General features: G+C 39.6%; 1 protein-coding gene across 6 annotated transcripts in view; it reads left to right on the top strand.

The window, feature by feature from the left end:
• Positions 1-24918, top strand: part of LOC117233232 (protein groucho) — a 112264-nt gene extending 87346 nt beyond the window's left edge. For 4 of the 6 annotated variants that reach the window (XM_033493354.1, XM_033493355.1, XM_033493356.1 and 1 more), the window contains exons 10-16: positions 16270-16323; positions 17014-17202; positions 18215-18433; positions 19697-19764; positions 20730-21005; positions 22317-22920; positions 23596-24918. In XM_033493354.1, the coding sequence (XP_033349245.1) occupies positions 16270-16323; positions 17014-17202; positions 18215-18433; positions 19697-19764; positions 20730-21005; positions 22317-22920; positions 23596-23703 (1518 nt within the window). In that variant the 3' untranslated portion in view covers positions 23704-24918. The remainder of the gene's footprint in view (positions 1-16269; positions 16324-17013; positions 17203-18214; positions 18434-19696; positions 19765-20729; positions 21006-22316; positions 22921-23595) is intronic. The other 2 variants (XM_033493358.1, XM_033493359.1) reach the window with 2 other exon arrangements.
• The last annotated feature ends 1117 nt before the right edge of the window (positions 24919-26035 follow it).

The raw sequence follows: 26035 nt of genomic DNA, 5'->3' as shown, positions 1-26035 counted from the left end.
CTGATTAATCCTCTCTACTCGAAACACTTGATCGCTAACCAACAGGTTTACCATCTACCTAATTTCAAATTGAAAATACTTTCCACTATCCCACCATATGGCGATTTAACGCTTTGTTATCTGAAAAAATTTAGAATATTAAACGAGCGTGATTTTTCTCAGCCTCTCGCTTCTACCTTCGTCTCACAAACACGCGACCTGTTCGTCACCTCGATTCGCCAATGCGAAATACGAATACAAGCGGTTGATCGCGAAAATAGAAATCCTATGGACGACGAAGTTTCACTGTAGATTATCCTTCCATTTCTCAACGATACAGTCGGTCGCGGCGAAATCTTTTTTACGCGACTACCTCGGCGATCCCTTTCCAGATACGTGCCACATTTTCCCTCCGTAAAAATCCATTTTCCGGAGCACGATACGTTCGAAGACGCGGCCCGAGCGGCGCATTACCTCTCCCCCGCTACCTGCTCTTTCCTCTCTCTCCCTCTCTCTCTCTCTCTCTTTCTCATTCTGTGCTCTCTATCCGCTTCGAGATAGTTAAATTCCATCGTTTCACGAACTATCGATCGCGGTCTCCATTACTGCGTTCAAAAGTCGTATTGGCTACACGGAGCATCCGTAATATTTTTTCACTGTTCCGTTATAAGGGGAGATTGCGATTGGAACGAGCGCCTTTTCATTCTCAGACTTCGACTTAAATCGTACTGGATGATCGCTATGGATGAACTGCGAACAGACTGCCAGAAACATTTCTGCCCATTTGCTCTCGTATTATACGAAACTGAAATATGTCTGTGCCGAGAAACGACGGGACGTTGGACGAACATGCGAGACGTTCATGCGTTTGTGAAATATTTGATGGTTCGAGAACGTACAAATATATGAAACATTCAGATTGAAGAAAGTAGGCGATGGTGGATGAAACGAATTTACGTTTAAGTTCCATTCGTTTGGTTATGTTCGTAAGGATACGGAATTGCGCGAACGTTTGCAGTCTGCGGTTATTACAAGAAATTCTAATTCCGAGCTATTAGATGATCTCATAAGTTCGTGCCGTTTTTCAAGCGGTTATATATGTTACTTTTTTTAAACACCTATGAATCGTTGTCTTAGGTATTTTCAGAACATTTGACGTCTCTTGAACTGCCAAACTTCGTGATTTTTCAAAGAGATCCGGAATTTTATCTTCGTCTGTCTGAGGAGGACGCCCGGAGCGTTCCTCGTCTTCTAAACAGAAATTCCCAGCTCTAAAACGTTGCAAACACTTCCTACAGGTGCCAGATGAAAGCGCATTTTCTCCGTAAACAGCAGATATGTTTTTCGTGGCAATTGTTACAGAACTTCCTTTCCGAAATTCATACAACACGAGATATCGAAAATGGATACGCATTTCACTCGTGATTTTTTACTGTTAGAAGTCACTGCGTTCGCTATATTACGATCTTATACCCACGAAAATCTGCTCTAGCCTGTTCTCGATCAGCTAAGCTCGAGTGCATTGGTCCCTTATCGCCGTATGTTTATAAATCGACGCGTGAAATGTATGCACAAAAGTCGGAACGAACTTATGGGATCACCTAATACATGCACTTTTGTTATGACTGTTTAACGAGAAGCATCTATTATCGACTTTTATTCGAATTTTCTTTCCATTTTATAATTAGAGATTTACGTAAGATACGTTAACGCTGTTTCGTGGAAGAGAATTGGCACACTCTGTACATCCACGGGATTATTGCCATTTGTGTAGAAATGTTCAGAATCGTTGGAAATAAATATTTATGAGAAGAATCTAATTGGACGATCAATTATTTCATGGATTGCTGGAAATGAAGGTTTTAGCATACTCGTAGTTTTCATAGAGAGCAGTAAAAATTGTATAATCGACGTAAATTACGAAGTCAATTTTCTCCGACGTGAAATCTGCTTTTATATTTACGAATGTTTGACGTCATGCGCGAGTCATGCTTCTCGATGTAGACGGAAAGATCGACTTGAGTTTCTTCTCGCAAGAACTCTTAACCACCAATCGGTACCTTCAATCATAGATAAATCGCTTTTTACCTCGCCAACTCGCTTTCAGCTCTCGATTTATTTTGATAGAAAAATTTCTACGACGATTCGAATTTATTCCCTCTTCGTTCAGGATTCGAATGGCCGATACTTATTTTCGATTCTTTATCTTACATTTATGTCTCAAACCTCTCGTCCAATTTCTACTTTTATTTAATCGACCCAGGAAACGATCTTGCAATCGGAAAAATTATTTCCAAATTCCTATTTAATTCAAGAGCTTAAGTTCGTCGCTTTCCGTTTATTCGCGCTTATCGAACAACCGCGATATTTCAAACTATCTTACTCGTCAAACTAGCTAACCATAATCTCGCTTAATATTCTATAATTCATTTGCACCCGTCAACCATTCTCTCTTCATCCTCGTTCTTTGCTTACCGTAATACTACAATAAAAAAAAAAAAGAAAGATCATCTTTTTCATTCGTTGCATTGTTCCCACTCCAACCTACCGCGTTTCTCTCGATAAAACGGCACAGAAACGTTTCGATTTTACGCGAATGTCAGTTTTATTCCATTCTCGCTCCTTCCATTCCGTCAAGGATAATAGCTTTAATACGTATCCAGTCGTGTTCACGGTGCAAGACGCGAAAGCAGTTGTCTCGTAAAAATTGCAAGACCTACGATACTAACCGTGGCCAACCCCTCGACAACGTTTCTCTCGCCCCTTTTTCCGCCGCTAGAAAAAAAAGCGCAATGTTACTTATCGATCTGTGTTGCCTTTTCAATGTTTCCCTTTTAATTTCGTCCGAGAAACGAGCTCGTGGCTGCGGTATTATTAAGTATCGAGTAAAGTGGTTTCTGGGTGGGATTAATTTTGCAGCAGGGGCCCTTCTCTTGACCATCTTCAGGGTGGCTGCGATGATTATATGACGGATAGGATCGATCGTCGCTTCAATCGAGGCGGAAAGGATGAATAAGCCGATCTGTGTGAGTCATCGAACGTGGTTAGATGGAAAGTGGAGCGAGTTTAACGCCTGTATTACTGTCATTTAGAGATACGTATTCGTATATATCTTCGTCTATACGGCTATTAGGGATAATCACGTTGGTCTCGTGTAAGAGGTAACGATCGATCCGGATTATTAGAGAAACTACTGGTCGATCGAAATTTTGCATTTGTGCGTTGTAGCAGATTGAAATGGATCTTTACGATGATGGGGAAAAGTTCGTGGAAGTTAGTTGCAGGAGTTATAGAAAAGCGACAAGTTGACGATTCGGAAGCTTGGCGGGAAAATGGTTCGGTAAATAAAATAAGCAATTTTGCAGATTACGCTTTTAATTTTTTTTTAATGTTAGCTACGTTCGGTTAATAATCGTAATGGCTGGTGAAGTTCAAAGTTCGATTGATCGACTAAAAAAATACACAAAAAATGTACATTTACCATACGTGGTATAAATGTGCACGCACTTACACGAGTTGTTCTATGGAATAACTGTAGTTCTAAGGAGATGTAGGAAGCTCTTTTGTAGAAAGCTGCTCGATTACTCGTTGAGAGCTATGACTTATTCCGATCGAAAAGCTTTGAGATGAGTTAAGCAAGAAATTTATTCTACACTGTGCGAGAAGTCTGCCAAAAATCTGAATTTATTCTGCGGAATCATCCGATTCTTATCTTGAATCTGACTTATTAGAACGGACACGGTAGGAAACGCGAACAAAATGTGCTATGATCAAATATGACAAAATTGGTAAAAGCTGCTTTAATGAAATTTCATATTTTAATACTAAATTCTGATTTAACGATATCAACGTTGTTACTTTTGTAGGAATGTTTATTATAAATTAACAGAATAGACAGTATGATAAACACAATATTGTTACACTCTCACAAAATCGAATATAATAACGCGCTTCACGAATTCGCTTATCACTATTTCTACGTCACAGCAAAACGTTGAACTTCTCTCGACCACGATTAATTCAACTCTGACAGCATTACCACGCTCATTTTTCCTTTAACAAACCTTGGTAACGCTCGCAACACTCATTGACAACATTAACATATTTTAACAACGTTTATAAACGATCAGCCACGTCTTTCACTAACGTCACACCATCCCACACTTTTGTACGTACAGAACCTAATCTATGAACAATTATACATGCGACACAAATCAAACGCTTTTCATTGTTTTTATTTTCTAGTTAGTCGATTGACTATCCTATTACAAACGCATCAATTCTACGATTCCACAGAAGTTGGAATTCTTTGCGGTTTTCACTTGTTAACAACCTTCGAAACGTTCAATTGTATTATATTTGCGTGACGAAGGAAGATAATAGCTGTCAGTTTGATTAATTTATATTGAAAAACGATGTTTTACACGTGAAATTCGCAGTACCCTGATACGTCACAACTATAAAATTTACTCTACGATCCACGAGCGAATTCGAAGTTATTTACTCAGTTTTCCTTCTTATGTGTATTTTACAACAGTCGTATTTATCGTTCACGATTATTTAATCGACTCCGTTTTATTCGCAAACCTTCGTCATCGCTTTTACATATCAATCCCCTGTCTGAGAAATTATTTCCAAAAAAAAAAAAAAAAAAAAAATAGAAAGAAAGAAAGACGATACTTATGGCGCTAAGAAAGAAATCAGGCGACACAAGTGAAAAGTAATCGAGCGAAATTGACGCAGTTCTTACATTTGATTATCTATTTTTTGGTTATATAAAATTGTAGACTCGTTGACAATCACCTGTTGCAGCCAGCCAGCTTTTCAATTCCCGGTTCGTATTATATTTCCAGTTTGTTAAAATTTTCAAATAAATACGACGAGCAGAAGCCCTAATATTTGTAATCGATAGCGTACGCGCACGACAGTTTATTTGCTTTCAACTTGGTAAAATTATATCGTAAAAAAAAAAATTGTATAGCATCGTAGTTGTAGAATTTTTACGTAGACACGATATCGGCAATCTGTTTGATAAAGTTTCCCATTGCTTACAGAGCTAACTTGAACGCCAACTATTACAAGCGAATGGCGGTACACTTTGTAGTAGATGGTGAGGGATATGGTACACTGTACCGTGAACATTGTGAATATGTCATCAAATTTAATTTGACTCGAGCGCAACCAGCAGTCGCTTCGAGCAGTAGCTAAGGAGAAATTTTAACAACATGTGCAAACAGAATATTATAAATGGTAAAAGAACCATTTACTCGAGACGGTTATGGAAAGGAAATAACATTCCAACTTCCTGCGTCAAACTGCGAATGAACTACGAACCGAAATAAAGAAACAATTGTTTAACAATAACGGATCTTACGTATCTATGATATTTTTCCCGAATTTGTCATATCTATAATTTACAATCTTCTTTTTAGTAGATATTCCTGGTATTCGAAAAATTTGATCTTAACGTCGTACAAAAAGATATCTCGTTTTTTAAAACTATTCTGCAAGTTACGTGCTGAACCGAAGCTCGATAAATTTGACAATTGGCTGGTTGTTGAAACTAATTAGGATTAACTTTCTTTAAATAATAGTCTGTTAGGTTAATAAATACAGAGCGAAGTGGCAATCGTAGTACAATCGAGCAGGGGATGATTCTACTTGAAAGAAGAAGAAAAAAGTTTGGTACAACGTTTCTTCATCTTCGTCCTCGGAAAATCTAGCTTGAAGATTTGACAAATATACTCGAATTCCGCTAATTCCGCATTGAACGAGAGTAAATAATCGAGAGATTAAATAAACAAAATTTGAGAAGAAGGCAAAATGTAGAATAAAAATTGTCCATAAGATGGTTCATTTTTTAGAAAAATAGATCTAAACATGTATCGTGCGCGCACGTGTACACGCCAGACCGGTTCGTTTTTAATTAAACACGTTGAAACTTTATTTCTTTGAAAATGAGGCTTTCAACGGGAACATTTTATTTTACATTCTTTATTTATTTTCGCATGTATAATAACCTGCTGCTGATTGTTCGCTCATAACCAGTTGGTACTTAGTCGAGTCAACGTATACTTGACAAATTTTTAAACTCGACTTTCTCAGAAACGAAGCGTCACGCGGAAAATTTGTATTATACATTTTCGACTTATTTTTCCACGTAGTCTCGCCCCACGCTCGATTGTGCTACGACTACCGCCCCACTCCCTCTATATGATGCGTTATATCGTTGGAAAAAATCAAAGCTTAAAAGTATCCAACGCCATCGACATTTTTCTTTAATTTCGATTCGAACATTTTTACAAATTTTCTTTGTCGATTTCTCATCTATAAACATCGTCATATCAACTTTCCAAATAATCTTTCAACGAGTTTTACGGAATCCCTGTAGAATTTCGACATCAATTAGCAACGTTTCTATCAAAAGCATTGCAATCTGCACTTTTAATAAATTTCCCACGGCGAACTAGATTATACGACAACTCCGAAATTTCAAATTTACTTTCCAAGATATTTTTTCGATCCGAACGCTGCAATTCGAAGGGTCAGAAATAACGCGATAACATTGTTGTCGTTCGGTGCTCGCTGGTCAAAACGATCGATCGAATAACCCAAAGAGGCATCGCGAACGGCCGGTACTTTGAACACAGTCACTGCCTTGACTTCAGCGAAGTTAACGCGGCTAAATGCAGAGATAGGGGGAGAAAGAATGACCGACCGTTGGGAAACTTTTCGTCGCTTGTTTTGCTCGTTCGCGTTTCCTTAAGAATCGGATCCGGGAAAAGGGAGCCAGAGAGAAGGGTCAATCCTGGTTGCTCGAGCAGAGAAACTCGTCTACAAATTTTAAAGAACCGACCCGCCTTCTCGATCGTCGAATTCCACGTATTGGCCGTATTACTGGTGTTGGTGTATCTCGTGCTTCCGGTCATTCCGAATGCACCCTTCGATCAAAATTTCGTAACCAAATTTGCAAAACGGAAATTCGTGCTCCGTTACATTTTTAAAGAGACACAGCGTGTATCTCTGTTTTTGAGCAATTTTCTTTTTTAATTCGTGGCTAGTAAAGCAACGAACCTTTTTGTCAATTGCAGAAATTACCGGTGCGCGTTAATCCTCAGCTTTACATCGATCGCGATCTCTGCAAGATCTTTTTTGTATTTTTCGAAATTTTTTCTGGATACGATCGGCTTGACTAGAAGCGGAGATTAAAATACTAATATAAATGTTGTAATATACAGGATAAGTTATATTGGTTATTTGCCATGAATGGGAAAAGTATCAATGACTTTGAAAGTCGCAATTGTTTATCGTTATATTTTTCCTATAAAATTAGAACGCTTCTTCTCCCTTGCGTTTCTTTGTCAAAATCAAATATCTCGAATGGCTAGATCAACGCGCATTCCTATGCGAAAGGAAAGAGAATTTGGCAAAATTACTGATTCTAACGTCGAACGAAAATTCTATATCGATTATCGAGAGAAAGATAAGAAGAGGAAGACAAGCAAAAGTAACAGACAAACGAAACGAAACGATCGAGGCAGGATCATGATCGTAAATTCTAAATGAAAAGGCAGAGGAAATTTAAAACTATACAAAATTCTATATTCGATCGCGGACTAAATGCCAAACAAATGTTCGCAGCTAATTAACCTTCCCTTTCCTCCAGTTAATTTTATACCCTCGTGTCAAAGTGATCACATCGGTTGGCCGGTCATGTTCCATCGTTTAACTTCGCTAAACTTATCGGGTTGACCAATGGAAGGGGAACGAGAGAGAAGAAACGGACGAGGGAAAAAGAAGAAGAAACGAGGAAAGGGGTAGAGAATGGGAATGGGTGGAAAACCTTCGATTCTTCTTTTGCGCTCGTGCGTTTGTTTACATTGGACCCAAAAGGAGAAGAGTGGTTACGGGATGGGGCGACGGGAGTTGGAGTAAACCGAAGGGGATGAGGTAGAGGAGAAGGTGAGCGCCAGGGAAAAATACGCGGAACATTGTATACGTAAGAGAGGAAGAGGTGGTGAGTGTATAGAGGGGTTGGGCGGAAAGGAGAAACTCGTAGGGGTTGGGTGAAAGAGACAGTGAAGCGGGTGAGAGGGATGGAAGGGCAAGCGGAAAAGGGAGATTGGGGAGGAAGGAAAAAAGGATTCGAGGATTCTCGAGACGAAGAGTCGAGTGGTTGGGTGGTCGAATAATAGAGCTGCCCTTAATACCGTCATCCTCGCTATGCTGGGTTAAACGAGGGAAGAAGCCGGCGCGGCGGAGAAAGCGGTTCAGGTTAGACCTCTCCTGTCTCTGTCTCTGTCTCGTCTCTGTCTTTTCGAAGAGAATCGCAAAGTGTGAAAGAAGACGGATATATAGACGAAGGAAGAAAGGAGAAACGAAGGAAAACGGCGAGAAGGGAAACAAAGAGAATATATACATATATATATATAGAGAGAAAGAGAAAGACAAAGACAAAGAGAGAGAGAGAGAGAAAGAAGAGAATCGTGGTCGCTGGTGGTTCGTGCCGCAAGGGGGCGGATTGGGGAAGGAGGACAGAATAGAAGGGATGATAACATTTGTATCATATTTAACGCTAGAACGAGCAGGTTAAGGGGAGGAAGACACTCTCCACCTCCTTCGTCTCCTTCTTTTACCTTTCTCTCCGTCTTCTACTCCTTCTCTTTTAACCCTCCGCCCTACCCCTTTTCCTCGACCTCTTCGTTTTCTTCCTCCTCCTCCTCCTTCTCCTCCTCCTCCTCCTTCTCCTCCTCCTCCTCCTTCCTCTACTTCATTCTCCTCCATCCTACTCAACCACCTTCCTCCATCTTTGAGCGCCCTCCACCGGCCGAGTAATACCACTGAAATCAATACCACCACACTGGGCTTCTATTTACACACGCTCATCGTCCGTACACAAATTTATTGCGTGTCCCTAGTAGCTGGAACCGCTATTCCGCTCTCTCCTCCGCCGGAAATGGTTCGCGACGAAGTCACCGTTCCGAGCTGAAACACAACGTCGAGCTCGGCTGATTTGCTCCGAACGAAGATCAGGCCGTTGAATTTCCGCGATGTCGCTGTCATTGCGACCTGATGTCGTATTCTGTTCGAGGAATGCGAATGACGATTCTCCTTTTCGTAGAAATCCTTTGAAGGATGACTTTATATTTATAATCTACTTTATATCTTCCTCTGTAGAAGAACGTATCGCGAGAGCAAAAATCTTGCTTTCGATTACTTGAAGTTTAGAGTTTGCCAAATGAAAGGTGAAATTGTCTTTTACGCTGTAATTGTGAACAAAATTGTCCCTCTTCCTTCAGTGTCGCGGTTTCAGTGACGCAGATTATTACAAAATTATTAAAATTCTATGGAAAGTACACTAGCGTTTGCAAAGTTAGGTTGTAAAAATGTTATTCAACGTAGCAATTACGCGTAATAAAATTATGTTCTTGTTGGTCTGTATCCATCATATTTCACGATCACTTTAAACAATTTTGGCAATTATACCATTGCATTTTTTGATAGCACAGTTTATGATACTACAGGTCAGATTCAGATTCAGGTAAACTTCTCAGAACTCTCTACTTTATTCGTCGTTTTCGTGTAACTCTTTCAAATAATTTAAAAAATGTCTAACATATCTTTTGAATCGTTATCTTATAAAATTCTAGCCGATTTTTATGTACATATCTGTATAACTAATAGTTAACTAACAGGTGTTATAAATAATAGTTCTGAACGAAGTTAATATCTAGGTACATACTTTCAATTAGATACTTGCTACTACTTTTAGAGCAGCTGAATTGTTTTCGTGTTAGATCGAAGTTATTGTGTGAATTTTACCGCGATGTCTTTTTTTTTTTTTTACCGTTTTGTTTGATGAAATTTCGCTGCAGCGCAGGTCGCGTTAATACTCCTACAACTGTAATTCACGTGACCATTAGCAGCGTTAATTTTTTACAGACCACAAGTCGGTATTACTTTCCCCGCGATCGCAACTCGCATGACCACAAGTCGTACTAATTTCCTTCGTAGCTACGATCAATTCCGGCGCGAGTCTCGCTAATTTGCGTATAGCTACGACTACAGGAATTCGTTCGCAAGCCGCAAATTTTCCTGTAAGCAAATCGCACGTCAATTTACTCCATAACCGAAACTTCGATGCCTCTTCAAGTGCATGGAGCAAATTACGTACTACCTTCTACGCTAATCACACGAATAGTATCGTAGCATTTTTCTAAACTAGCTTTATTTTTCATTACAATTTTGTAATCTTTACGTCGACTTCTCGCTTTTTATAATCTTTATATACGTATTATATTTAGTAAAATTAATGACAATAACGAGACAAAGAAAGTTTACGTTTTCCTTGACTCGCGTGAGATACAAAATTTCAATTTCACTCGGACTATATGCAGATGCGCCAGTTACGATAAATAGTAACTAGAAGATAGATTTAATCCATAGGTTTAAGATATTCTTTTTTTTTATCCCTAGTCCATGTAAAAAAATGCAATAAAGGTTTTTCAGCCCAGAACAGTGTGATAGATTTATCCAAAGAATAAAATAATAGCTATTCTGATCCTATCTCTAAATACAGAAATGACAATAATTATTATGTAAAAAAAAAAGAAAAAAGGAAGGAAGTGTCTTCCTTCGAACGTGATGCTTTTTGAACCATTCGTCATATTCCTTTCATATTTTTCTCTAACTGCATTGATATCGGAACCTCGAACAATTGTACGAACCAGCCTGTATAAAGCACACAATGTAGGTACGTACGATTCCATGTAAAAACACACACATGACCTTCGTGTGTTCTACGCATCTACTGTTTAAAAAAACTAGTCGTCTTAAATTATATCCCCTCGAAGCTACTCGCCTTTTCTCTACTACGTTTTTCATTTGAAATCGCTACTTAATTACGTCATTAAGATGTAAGTGGTTCCAGATACTTGCTGCTGTATAACCATAAAAGGCTCCTTTAAGCGTTCGCGCACTTTTCTCAGTGGCGGTGCACGCACGAAAGTCACAGACGAACAACACGATAGACAGATAACTATTATTTTATTGACTTTCTGATTTTAATGCCTCGCCCTATGATTATACGGCAGAATTTTAATACAAGATCATTGAAAATGAATACAATAACAATGAAGTTACGAGCGTGTTTCAAAGATAGCTGATTGATCATTGCAGTTTCATAAGTACCGAGGATATAATTACCGAGACAAACGATATCTTGATATTTGAAAAATTTACAAAATAATGAGAAAACAGGCGAATTAAACAACTCGAAAATCGAATAAAGGGACAATTTCTTGGTAACGCGTGATCGATCGATTAGCAACCTATCGAATTTTAAAACCACTTTGGAAAATGTCGCTTCTCACGTTCCTCTCCTATATAGTCTTCGTACGTATCCGATGATGAGATGCGCGAAGAAATTCCTCTAAATCGTGCAGCACATAGCGAATTCTGCGGGATAATTCTCTTTTTTCTCTCAAGTAGTCTTGGTAAATGATTTTCAGAAGCAGGGACGCACACAGGTGGTTCTCCACGTCGATAAACCGTGCATATACACAAACACCTTCGACACGAATACACGGTATATACCGTATGTGTGTACCGCGTATGTGTGTGTGTGTATATATTATATATATATATATATATATTATATATATATATATATATGGTCTAGCAGACGCATAATGGATGGATGGGCGTTGTACACGATATTACGTCATTAGGAAGGCAATACTATCGTATGCGCCGCTTTGAACGCGTTGTACGAGGCTCATAAGGCGAGCGGGGCATTACAAAGAACGTGCAACTAGCTACCGGCAGCTCTACGATAATTAGGATATGAACCACAAAACGTTCTTGAATTATTAATCGTCCCTTGACACCTAATCCGTCTTCTTTCGGCGCATCCTCTTGACCCTGCTCGACCTCCATCTGGAACTAACGTTCTAAATCGTTTTATGGCTACTCTCGCGGAGAAAGAACTAGTAACGAGATACCACGGTACGGTTCAGTTTCGCTCTTTAATCCGATTAAATTGATTAGTTAGGATCGTTTACTCTCTGCGAGCGATGAGATGGAAGAAAAATATGGAAGAAGCGGTTTTAGCGTGATGTACTTACTGGGATCTAGCTTTCGCTATAATTCTACGTGTTTTATTCAATCCTTTCGTGGAGTAACGCAGCCACGTGAAACGTGGATGGGATCTTTAAAATATCTGCTTTTGGCGTCATCGTCAAAATGTCACTTCGAAGATAGAAAAATAATTGCCGCGAAACTAGGAAGATTTTGCAAGCAATCAGGCTGAATATTCAAAACTAAATAGAAGGACAATTTTCGTAATATCAATTGGAAGGATATTCGATATTTTGAAAATAATTCTCTCGTAGAAGAACGAAACATATTGAACGTTCTTGCCGTGTAATCTTCGATCGTGTGTAACAGATTTTACTGGAGAAGCGAAACTTCCTATCTCTGTCGTTGTTTGTGACTTCATCGAGGCTAACGATAAGCGAAATAGAGAAAAAGTTTGAAATTTCGCGAGAAGTTTCAGATTTTCTGAAAATCGACTTCGTTTATGCACGTTCGCGTGCGTAACTCTACAAGAAGTTTCCGTGAAAATGAAATGCCTCTCGGTGCATAATTCCTCTTCTTTCTAGCCTTTATTTATAGTTCGGTTAAGCGCACGCCTATCGTAGAATGTTAATGCGATGATAAATATATTACAAAAAGTTGGCAACTGACGTGGCTGCGGCAGCTTTTTTAAACTTTAAATCATTACTTCTTCGGGCTTTCCAACGCTAACTTTCCATCCACTATCTCGAAAATTTAAACAGCCACGTAATTCTAAATAAAACCGTGGAATTTATTACGCGAAGACAGACAATTCGACTCCTTACGCTCGCAATCATTTTTCTGCAAAATCTAATTTGCGATTACAGTTGGCCCGGTGTTGAAATATCCATTTTTTTAAACACAGGCCAACAAGTGCTACAAATGCGTTAAAATCGAACTGCAAACAAGGAAGATTTTTTCAAACATAAATCATGCGAGTCCTATTTTCCACGTTAGAACAGACAGAAGGGTAAACACGAGCAATTTGTCTCGCGATCGATCTAATCCACCGCTATCCCTGTTACTCGGTTACATACTACCGATCTAATCTACCCATCGATAACAATAAAACGACAACGTGCTGAAACGAAAGCGGTCGAACGTACACGCGACTAACTCGCGATGTATCCCTCGCGATCTTTAATACGACGTAAGCTTAAAAACGAAATAAAAGAACGAACAAAAGGAAACGTCTTGAACGTAACAAATTAAAAACCTGTTCGAGGGGCACCTTACCGTTGGAGTCATCTTTTCGTTCCTAATTTAGTTTTATCGCTAACACGACCGAAAAATCTCGTTTGCCAATTGTTAACGACGCTAATTTTTAAGTACGTAATTTAAGTAATCGTTAGGTACGCTGTTTCGGATCTTCTGTTAAGGAAAGACGCAATACGAAAATTAGGACGAATTTTGCCGAAAATAAATACGTTTATCGTTCGATCGGTCAGTAACATCGTTAGAGTCATTTGTACGCAATATCGAGCGTGTAATGGTCGATGGTTGAATTTATAGGCAAAGAAATGGTATAAATACGAGGATAAGGTGGCAAAAGCTTTTGAGTAGCAGGCGGCAGTTGTAACGTTTTGTTGGCGTAACACACGAGCAACAGCCGCGTGCCCTGTTTCGAGCTCGTTACAACTAACGGGGTGGTTGTGGCCCGGGAACGAGCTGCTTGTAGAAACTGAGCGATAACTGGTAAATAAACGATGAAAGATACGTGAATTACAAATTGCACTTTCCTAGCCGTGCACGTTATTTACCATTCCTCTGGTATTCGGTGTGTTGTTTATCGTCTTACGTGGAACACCGTTCATACGCGTATCGCGGTGTTCGCGATCGCTACGTTACACGTTAGGTATGTTACGTGCGCGATATTCGAGTTGTGCGCGTCCCAGGCTTTTAAAATATACACGGTTTAATTTCGCTGGATTTTAAGGTTATTACCCGGGGAATTTCGATCGCGGGCTGAATTTTTTCGCCGCGATTCGAGCATCGAATAGTTTATCGAGTATCCGGTGTATCGTGAATGAGCTCGACAAAGTTAGGAAAATTGAAACGCCGGCTAAGAATGAAAGTATAAGCTCGGATATACATGAAGTGTCGCAAATAAGCTTGAAGAGGGAAAAACGAACCGCTAAAAAATTAGAGTACGGCCAATTAACGAGACGCAGTTACATCTCGTTTCGAGGAACGTTTCAACGCGGGGAAGAACATTTTTTAGCGTGAAGTAAAAGTGAAAAACCGTGCGTCGTATCGACTGCCATTCTTCCGTACGACGTCTCTCTGGAATTTAAAACATTTTTTTTAACCATAGAAAATCACGATTGCGTCGGCAACGAGTGAAAGAACGCGGCAGGCTCAATTAGGCGGCTTCAGGGCTGCTGCTGTATTCGGAACGACGAGTTGCCAGTGTTGCGGGTATCGGAAATCACCGCGGTTTTAAACCGTTATACGACGAAATCGGATGCCAACGACGCTAGAAACTCGAAAATAACGGACAAACAAATGATAAAAGATACACGAGTGAGAAATTGTACTTCCGTATGCGGTACATTATCCACGACTTTCGATAATATATTAGCCGAAGCCTCTAGCCTTCTGTTTATCCGTGTTCCTCCATGTTAGTGGATTCTCTCCTTGCTTCCCTGTCCCTGTGGCTGACTGTTTGCGTAGTCTCTTTTTCGAAGCAAATGGAAGATATACTGGGTAATGGAGTAAACAGTGACAAGCGGTATTACTGATTTGATGCAGAGCATGTTGCGTAATGCGGCCTGTAGGCTGCAGGATTGTTTTAGATACCATATTGAACGTATACGATAATCGAGACGTTGAAAGAATTTTCTTTAACGGAGAAAATAGACCGATATTATTTTCGCTACACTCGTTACAGCACAATATAATATATATTTGGAGGCCAGATATTTCTTATCATATTTATTTATTTAAAAGAAATTATCTTATTTAATGTTAACGTATAGGTATTTGCGAGTAGTTACGTGGACGTTAGAAAGGAAAGTATTTATGCGATTGTCAATTATTTTTCGTAACTTGTCCCGATTATGTGAGAAGGTAATGTCATTAAAATCGACAACACGTCGTAACTTGTTTTGGAAAAGTCACGTCGTGGTGACGTTTACAGTAACGAAGCGTTAGAGGACCCTTTAACCAGAAATAAAAAATATCGTTATCAGCGTCGATCGGCTTAAAATACGCACTAGAATCATTATCTATCTGTGCCGCTTGACGTACGCAAATCGCACTCGAGTCGTCCCGTAAACCACGTTTCAACCAGACAAGACGATCTACGTAGACAGATAGTCGATCCCTAACCGACGCACAGCGCAAAATTAACGTTCTCTTAATCATTTCATCATCAACATTTGCAATACCTATATGTATACGAAACTATACTAATCTAAATTCACGTCGTGACAACGTTAATTGCGTCGTAGAGTGCGGAGCAGAAAGATCGAAGGGAAACGTTACGCGATGTACCAAGGAAAAGCAATCGTCGTTACGACGAGCGACAAAGATCGACGACAGTGGCGCTGGGTCTCGTCAGCGACGAGCATAGCGAGATCCAGAATTGACAAACGATCGGTCGAATTTTCCACGCTCCGCGTGTATGGCCACCAGCCACACACATAGAATCTTGATTGCGAAAATACCCTGAAACCGCGCGACCAAGCAAAGCGCATTTACATCCCCTCTTTCTCCACCCTCCGCCTCCTATTCCATCAGAAACGCGCGGCGCGGCGTGGCATGGCGCGACGTGGCGTGGCTTACACGTTCGCAAACGCGAGCTTTCTATCCGGTACGCGCACTGGTCGAACGCCTGGCCATTAAGTTGCTGGTGCAATCAGAACGTTTCGAGAGAGGCAGCGAGCTTGCACGAGTGTCAAGATTAATAATATGTCTCTGAAGATGCATCTGCTAGTCAGACGCATCGTAAATGTAGGTCGAACTCTCTCTCTCTCTGTCTCTCTCTCTCTCTCTCTTTCTCTCTCTCTCTCTCTCTCTCTCTCTCTCTCGATGGTTCTCGCGTTGGATTCGTCGAAAATATATTCGCGGCTTTGATCGTTAACGTATCGCACCAATGGCTGGAATTACAGCGTGCATCGATATGGTCTTCCTCTATATCCTTTCACAGACACGTAATTTTTCTGCTTTTAGGACAGCGACGCAGAGAAGAGCGATCAGGACTTGGTGGTGGATGTCGCGAACGAGGTCAGTTCATCTTCCCGCAATGGAACGGATTCGATATCTTTATTAGCGAGTTCATTGGTCAAAAGCTATTTGCAAGTATGCACGAACTACGGATGAAAATTAAGGATGTTCGTTCGATTGAGGTTGAGGACGATCACGGTGTCGGTTTGTGATGGATACTGGCGGATATTCCTTTGTCGTAGGAGCTTGTATCGTTGATTGAAAAGACGTGTCCAAGTGATTTTTCTGACGTTCGATCCTTTCGTTTCCTTGATATTGTATTAAGTATAAATCGTGATTGTGCTTTTTACTTGTCTTTCTCAGTTTTACGTTTTGTCATCGTAGGCTGTAACTTCGATCTGAACGGAGAAGATATTTCTTTCGAGTAACTAAATGCAACAGAATTGCGCTTAGAATCAAACGAAGGAATGAAATTACAACAAAATTATCGTTGGTTGAAAACGAAAGAGGATACGATACGAGAAAATTAGAGGAAGATCATTTTATAAGTTAGTTTGAAACTTGGAAAGTTTCAAAATTCTTTATTCGAATATCTGGAACTGTGAAAGCTTACTCTTCATATTTATCGATTGCTTACGTAAAATATTTCCAAGTATTTTAAATTGGTAGTCTACGTCTAAGAACGAATGAACCATGGATTTGATATTCTTTATAAGCTTCTTTTGTTTTCTTGTCTGTTTTTCACAAAAGGAGGCATCGTCGCCGCACGCGAATGGCGACCATTCGGATCCACGTGAGAACGGCACTCTAGAGAAACTGGGCGCCCCAGGACACGTAGGACCTATTTCCGGTGCTGGCTCCACATCCGTAAAAGACAGGCCCCCATCGCGGAGTGGAAGTTCATCCGCTCGTAGCACACCGTCTCTGAAAAGTAAAGATGTAAGATCTCGCGGATAGCAGGCTTATTCGATGACTAATCGGTCCTGTTCTATTTTTCTCCCCGGAATTATTTCCACTTGCATTTCCTTTCTGGATCTTTGAGAAAGAAGGTGAAAAGATGATCGTTTCGTTTCGACATGCACGCCGAATTGCCTAAGGGTGAGCGTTTCAATGACTCCGTGGTTTTCGAAGGCAAAATTTCTACTTGTTACGCTAGAAATAAAGTCCAGTTGTTCGATGAACTAGAAAATTCTTTTATTTGCAATCGTAATGCTAATAATGCAAAATTAAAAGCCGACAACGATATCGTAGACGATGTTCTACACTCGGTTCCTTCGTTGTCGCGTAGATTCAAGCGTTACAACGATCATTTCTATCGATGATAAACTCGATATATTTAAACTGTCCCACGAAGCATATTTAAACAACAGAATACACGATACTCTGGTCGATCGGTAATAAAATAACGAAACAAAGGGAACTATATAAAAATACGATTTACGTGCAGTCCCCATAAACACGTTCGACGAATAAACGAGTTTACACCGGGTATCTCCGTAACTCTGTATTTTAAAAGCTAAGAAACTTCAACGAACCTCTCTTCTATTGGAAACCGAAGTGTGCTAAGAAAATCCAAGCAAGATAACCACTTGCGCAATTTCGAAAACAACGAAGACATTTTGATGGTTCCCCTTGGCGTGTAGCGCGCATGTACACGAGCATCGATAACGTGTAGCTGGAATTCGTGGCGCGAAGTTACGACAAGTCAATTTGCGCGGACGATAGCAGAGGAAAGCAAAAGCTCTCTCGTTTCGAACCCCGCGCGTCCCTTTCTTCCTCGTGTCCGGTGGTATAAATCGGTGAACAGGAGGTGGCCGCTTACGCCGGTTTGCGACAAGGATCGATATGTCTCGTTGCTTTTGTGCGAAAGTCAAGCGTGAAATTTACAATTCCTTTCTACGATTGCGCCCGATAATAAACCGGTGTACCCCGTTGGAACGAACCTCTCCAGATCGACAAGCCGGGTACACCTGTGGCGGCGGCGAGGGGGTCGCGCAGCTGTACGCCAACTATGGGAGGAATCCCTGGTCCCTTGGCATCGCGGGTCTATCATCCGCCATCGTCACAGCAAACGCCACCGCAGGGCTATCAGGGTTTGCCGTCCCGCGGCAATGAGCCGCCACAATCGCCTTCGCCGTACAGCAACTTACCATACGCCAGGACCTCGATGGTACTTCACCCGCTCTAGCTGCTCGTCTTTTTTCTTTCTTTCTCTTTTTCTTCTTTTCTATTTTCTTTTATCTCGTAGTACTTTGCAGCGGTACCCCGCCACCGATACTATAGACTATGAGCTTTCTAAGGAAAAGATAAAAACTCCGAGACATTTTAAATATCCTTTTATGTATAAATTTCAGTGAAATCTCATAGTTTACTTACGACGTGGTACAGAAACGTGGTAATATTCAGATCTGTGCAATTGAAAAATTCTCTAGAATCTCTCTCTCTCTCTCTCTCTCTCTCTCTTCGGTGTTGAATTGTTTGTTTGTTGAATTTGTCGAGAAGAGGCAACGAGAACGTGCGTACCAACCGAAAATCGTTTAAAGAGCGTCGTCTGACAGTGACTTCAAAGCTATTTTGGTTAATCGCAAAGAAATCAGAATCATCTATCGCCTATAGTTAAATCTATGAAACGATCGATGGCTATTTATTTCCGTTTATTATTATTCTTATTATTAAAACTCTTAAGGTGTCTCAATAGATAGCTCGTTGTAACAATTTCATTTTGTGCGAAGTATCAGTTGAGTAATGTTTCAGTTGATTGTAAAATAGGTAGCCTGTAATAGATATATAAGTGTAATAATAGATAATAAGTTCTAAAATGATGTACTTTACTCGTCGTTTAATGATACGTATTTCTGGTGAATGAATTTGGTGAAAAGTACTAGAAATTTAGTAGACATTTTGAGGATTAGAATCGTAAATTAGTATTTAAATTGGTAAAAAATTTCTGCCAATAAAGTGTTCAGGCAAATGCGTTAATTATGATTCTCGATGTTATTCGTGATGTAAAAGAATGTTTTTAATGTAAAAGCTCGAAGAAGCTAGCTGAAACATTAAAGACGACTTGTAAAAGTTCTAGAAACAAAATTCGCTTGTACATATATCGTCGTCCTTATATTATCAGGTGATTAGCATCCAAATGTTTTGAAAATTGGATTGCCAGAAACTAAAAATATTTACGAAGCTTAATATATGGAGTATCGTCGTTCTTAGTTTTATTCTATATATATGTCTTTGTTGAAGCTTGCTACAAATCTGAAAATCTCTGTTGATGCAATCACATGTTACGTACTTCCAGAATGCAAATTACATTTCCATGATCCTCTTCTTCGTATTTATGTATTTGCTGTTCAAATATCGTGACTGAAAATATCGAAATTATTAATGAAAGAAAGTTCAAGCAAAAACTGATATAGTTTGTTCTCTTCTATAGCTCGGCTTCGACGCTCACGTGAGGATACCATCGACTAACGGGATAAGCAACATTCCGGGTGGCAAACCGTACGTAATTTTCATTAAAATTAATCCTTAGATAATAAATACGATAAACTTGAAGCAAAAAAATTACGAAATATTTGCAGCTTGTACAACTCGAATTGCAACCATCAATCGTTACGTGTGCGCTTCTACTCAAAAGTTCGGAACATCCTTTACTTCTTAGACGAAACAAACGTTTTCGCAAATTCTTTTGAGAAATAACGGTATTATAATGATAACTTTCGCTTTTAAGTACAATTAATTACGATCTCAACACTACCAAAATAATAATAATACGAATAACATCTACTTAAGCAAGTTATTATTCCTTTGAAATCCTAACATACTCCAAACTTCTGAACGGGAGTGTAAATCACCTACGTCGAAGTTAGCACACCCATCCTGATTTTAAATATAAAGCTTAATCAGACAAGTCTGTAAACAAAATCTTCGAAACATAATATCATTTAGTTTTCCTTGTGATATAATTATAATTAATAAATCCTATATAAACGTATTAGGTGACTTAAGGACATGTGTTTCTTGAGTAACGATCTACCAAACGAGAACGTCAGCTTCTCCAGGACGAAACAACGAAACGACGAAATATTTCTCGAACAACTATTTCGATTGATTTAGTCGAGAAGTAAAGGATCGAAACACCTTCAGAGACGAATACCTTTAAACGCAGTTATCGCTGCACCGGTAACTTCCATTCTTTCGACACATCTACATATCGCGTACTTGACATTTCAAAGAAAATAAATACACGACGACGCGACCAAATTACACTTGTAGATCGTTCAACGCTTCTGGCCGTTTCTGAAAATGTCAACCCGCTACCGCCGCTCGCGTAAGCTAGAAAGGTGCGGCGTGTGAAGCATTATCTTTTCGATGGCCGCCTTTCGCCGCGGCGCGAAGCTTTTAAGTAATCGAAGGCATTCCATTACGTAAAGACAAAGGCATTAATGTTTTGCATTCCACCACAGAGCGTACTCGTTCCATATGAACGGCGAGGGTCAGCTGCAGCCAGTGCCATTCCCCACAGACGCTCTGATAGGGCCGGGAATTCCACGTCACGCGCGTCAGATTAATACCTTGACTCATGGCGAGGTTGTGTGCGCCGTCACCATCTCGAATCCGACCAAGTACGTCTACACGGGCGGCAAAGGGTGCGTTAAAGTCTGGGACATCGGACATGGAGGCGGTGGCAGTATCAAGCACGTATCGCAGTTGGACTGCCTACAACGCGACAATTATATTAGGTCAGTTCCACGGTCTCTGTCCACGTTTGCACGGTGTGTCCGAGTCTTTCGACACGCCGCTAACACGTATCCGTGGATCATGGTAAATTTGTCGTATCAAATCGAGATGCAACGTTTCGTTCAATTTTGCTTAACACTTTACCGATCGATAGCCTATTAATCGGCTTTTTGTCGTCGATAATATTTCTCATTATTCGAACAGTAATTTGTCATTTAGTACCAAGGTACCTTGCCCAGTTGCGTCAGTTGCGTCGCTTTGTAAGCTCCCACGGTTTAATACCAATTTGAAAAACGTACCGTTCGCGATGAACAAAAAGAATGGTATTGGAGAGTCTAAACCGAAACAGAGCCGGCGCCTGAGATACGCCGGTCGGATGTGCGTATGCTGTTGAATCGCTAGCGGTCGGTAATGTGTTAAGCGATTGCACGATAGAGCTTTAGTCGAGCGAAGCTTTATTATTGGATTATGTGGCGATTCGGCTAGTTATTTTGACAAATAACGGGATTTGTTTGGTAATTTTAACGAACGTGGGCGAATAGAAGATGGCAGTATATGTTTGATGTTTAGATAAGAAGTTCGTTAACGTAGTAGGAAAGAGGAGTCTTCTTTTCTTCGTTATTGGATATTGTTAGCGACTCGATTGGATAATCGATGATCGGTCGTACGTATCAATTGTAACGAACGGGAAGAAACTTTAAATAGCAAGCTAGGAAGTTTCGTATTAAAAGACAGAATAGTGTTTCGTTATCGGTTGACGGTTTAGATAAATATCGTTTTTAATAAACGAAGAAGAATAGAGAATATAAGATTTGAATGAAATTCGAATAGAAGTGGAAGAATATTAATGGATTCGCATTAAAAAGAAACGGGCTGGCTCGTTTTATTACGAGGTAATTGATGAATCGGCCAACTATCAATCTTAACGAATCACGAACAATAGGAAATACGAAAATTCTATATTTAACCGGAAGTAGAGGTTTGCTTTTACATTACGAAAGAAGGAATGTCTTGTTTTAATTTGCGAATGGTTAAACCTATTATACTCGCGGAATGAAATCGACGCTTCCTAATTGTTCGTGTAACGGAGAAAATAGAAGATAAACTATTATTTGTTCGGTCGGAATCCTCCCTTAACTAATCATTCAGCGAAACGAGTCAAAGGTTATATATCTAAAAAATTGTATTTCGTTCTTTCAACCCGTTTTTACGTTACTTTGTGATCCTGTTTACACGTGTTCTTTTTTTACATCCTCGTTCACCTTGTTATTCCATGAAATATATTCCATTATTTTCATTATTTCTGAAAACAGATCGGTAAAGTTACTGCCGGACTGCAGAACCCTAATAGTTGGAGGGGAGGCGAGTCAGCTGATCATCTGGGACTTGGCTAGTCCTACACCGCGAATCAAAACGGAACTGACGTCAGCGGCACCGGCCTGTTACGCGTTGGCGATCTCGCCAGACTCGAAGGTCTGCTTCAGCTGCTGCAGCGATGGCAACATCGCCGTGTGGGATCTACAGAACGAGACGTTGATTCGACAGTTCCAAGGCCACACGGACGGTGCCTCCTGCATCGATATCTCGGCGGACGGTTCGAAGCTGTGGACAGGAGGGTTGGATAACACGGTGCGTTCGTGGGACCTAAGGGAGGGTAGACAGTTGAAGCAACACGACTTTACCTCGCAAATATTCTCATTGGGCTATTGCCCAACCGGAGAATGGCTCGCTGTGGGTATGGAAAATTCGAACGTGGAGGTGCTTCACGCTACCAAGTCCGATAAGTATCAACTGCACCTACACGAGTCGTGCGTGTTGTCGTTACGCTTCGCCTCTTGCGGCAAATGGTTCGTCTCCACCGGCAAGGATAATTTGTTGAACGCATGGCGCACACCGTACGGAGCTTCGATATTTCAGGTGTGTATCGCCACATTCTCGTTGATGTTGTCGAGATAGGTTGTTTCTTTCGTTTTTCACTTCATCTTGTTAACTAGATTAAAGACAATGAGATATAATAGGTGGAAAGAACTTGAAGCGACGTATAACTCGAGACAACTAGCTGAATATAAATAAAGAGAGATCTTAGTCACCGTTTAATTTTGAACGAGACAAACTGCTATATAGAAGCGGTTAGGACGTTTCGTTACATTTATTTGAAAAACTCTGATAAATTTTACTCGACTCGAGTAACGAAATATCAGCAAGTGTCCGACTACTTACCTACAGTGCTAGAAAGTATTTTTGTATCATTTCACGTATTTTCAGGTATATTAATTTTCGTATCATTTAACAGCACATACTTTCGTACGCCACTGTATATGTATATACAGCGTAAGCTGTTATACACAAAATACGCGAGTCTCCAAATTCTTTTCTTGCTACGAGTTTTAGTGAGTTAGATGTCAGCCATAATTTTCATAATTCGAGAAAAGAACTTCGCGTCCACTAAGAGTTCGTTGCATGCTCATAAGAGATGAACTATTCTCTGCGTGTATCGTTGGGCGTAATTAACGCGTCATGTTGCGTGGAAGTAGCACAAAAAAGCAGATCTCCGAACAACCACATGGGAATCCATATGAATTCTTTTTACAGTCGAAGGAGTCTTCGTCGGTGTTGAGCTGCGACATCTCTGCCGACGACAAATATATCGTGACTGGATCCGGTGACAAAAAGGCCACTGTATACGAAGTGATTTACTAGACGTGCACGGTAAAGACGTTTCACGCTTTCCTCCCTTGGTCGAAACCTGAACTCTATAACACGCTCTCCCTTTTCGCGGGGGAGATCCTACAAGTGAGACTTTTTAGCAGCCTTAGGAACATAGACTGTTACTATATTGTGTATATATACATAACAAGTCTGTATTAACGATAGAAACCGCGTTCGAAAGAAACAAAGCATAGAAAGAACAGAAGAAAGAGAGAGAGAGAGACAAATAGTGATAAGAAGAGTAAACAAAAAAAAAAAAAACGGAGGAAAAGAACTAATGCTAATTATGACGACGGTCGAGAAACCAATGTGTGTGCCAGAGGAAAAAGCTGTACATGTATATTTAGGAGTTGCGTGTGCGTGACCCAACTGTACGTACGACCGTGTGATTTAAACGTAGAGAGAACTTTCTTTGTCGCGTGTATACAACGAGAACGTGTTAATGGGACGTTACCAAGCGATTTTGCATGCGCGTTAAGTGACCAGGAGAGCCTTGCAAATGGTGATGCTAGATACGGTTTCGTATTAAGTACCTAATTATAGAATCAACATGCCCAAGATGACATCATACGACAGATAAAACACGTGAAGAACGAACAGTCGGAGCCTGTCTAACAAAAAATTATACTTGTTCTCGCCTATTGTAATTTTCTTCAAAACTTTTACAACTTTTGCAATCGCTGTCCCTTTAACGTGTCTACGACCACGATAACGAGTCGACGAATACTATTGCTGTATACCGATGTATACATGTATATCTATGATATACACGTGGAATCGTTTCGAGAAAATCGCTGGTCGTACCATTATCGTTACATACCTTGGATAATGCGTTTCGCTATAGACTATAAACAAAGTATAGTCGATTAATACGTTATGCTGTCGTGAACAAGAAAAAACGAAGACAGGTGAATGATAAATATACATCGAATTTATTTATTTCGTATAAAATTGTCCGTTTCGTTGGAACACTATGGTCACGAGAGGATTTGGTCGTTCGAATATTCGTGCATCATCCAAACTATCAAAGCAACGACTGGTAACATTCGTTCTGAAGTCATTGACAAAGGATGATCGTGCCGTTTCTCCTTAAAAAAAAGGAAAGGAAAGTAAACACGAGACTTGTACCATGGGAGCAGTGTTGTGTATTCTCTACATTCTGATCAACCATGATCATTAATTAATTTTAAATATATCGATAAAAAACGATTGCCTTTTCTGTTAAAGAAAGCTTGCGTAAATAATTATCCGAATCTTTTTCAGCGAATATTTTTACATCCACGGGTAAGTAATTGCTTAATACTTTACAACCTGATCAAAATCAACGAGTCTATGCACATTATTGCACATTAAGCTCGGATGATTTGTAAGCATGAAGAACCAGCTAGAAAGAAACGGTTGATTCGATTATACAAATTAGAAAGGTGTTTTAATATAGAAATGTCATGGAATATAAACTTTAATTTTTCTAGCGTAAATGTTTTAATATTTTATTCGTATTTTATTCGTTGTTAAGTCGTCAAATGCAAATAATTATTTTTAATTAAATATTGCATTTTTTTTATTAAACTATTGCATTTAATAATGATACTATTGTTATTTACTTCAATAATAATAATTGTATTATTTTATTTCGTGTAATAGTAATGGCATTATTATTTAATCGTTTAATTAAAAATAATAATTTTCTTAATAAAGTAAGTAAGCAAAATTAATCTGTTATAAACAATGTTTGAACGCTTTGATTTATGCGCATCTACGCTGCGCAGCACGTGACCAAACACGTTATAAGTGCGTTAAAACATGTCCTGTCACGTCTCTTGTGCCAACAAATCATTCGATCGTATCATAAATTATTTTACTATACGTCTATCGCATTTCAAAATATGCAACCAAAGTTAACCTTTTATTGTACACACTTGAAATATATTTAATCCTTGAAAATTGTATTAACTATACAAGTAGCAACAACAAGATGCACGATGTTACTACAATGTTATTGACACAACGTTGATATATTTTTAGTATTTCTCAAAATTTGTTCTCGATTCTATTTTGTGTTAACTATATTTCTTTTAAATCGTTTTGAACTACTTGAAAAAGACATCGCTATAGAGAAATTTTGCATTTTACGAACCAACCGTTTAATCAACTGTGAAGAGAATGATGCATTAGCTCCCTACTAAGAATATAGCATTTGTTACAGTCATCTCTGTTATTGATAAGCATACTAACGCGTGATCAATCAAACCGCCATGCGATTGTGCGCGTATGTGCATATGAATAATAAACGGAACCTTGTACAAAATCCCTCTATATTCCG

The sequence above is a fragment of the Bombus vosnesenskii genome, unplaced genomic scaffold (assembly GCF_011952255.1).
Source record: "Bombus vosnesenskii isolate JDL3184/JDL3185 unplaced genomic scaffold, Bvos_JDL3184-5_v1.1 scf7180000013295, whole genome shotgun sequence".
Classification (NCBI taxonomy): Eukaryota; Metazoa; Arthropoda; class Insecta; order Hymenoptera; family Apidae; genus Bombus; species Bombus vosnesenskii.
Note: the sequence above shows the minus strand (reverse complement) of the source record. Positions and strands in the feature narration are given on the sequence as shown.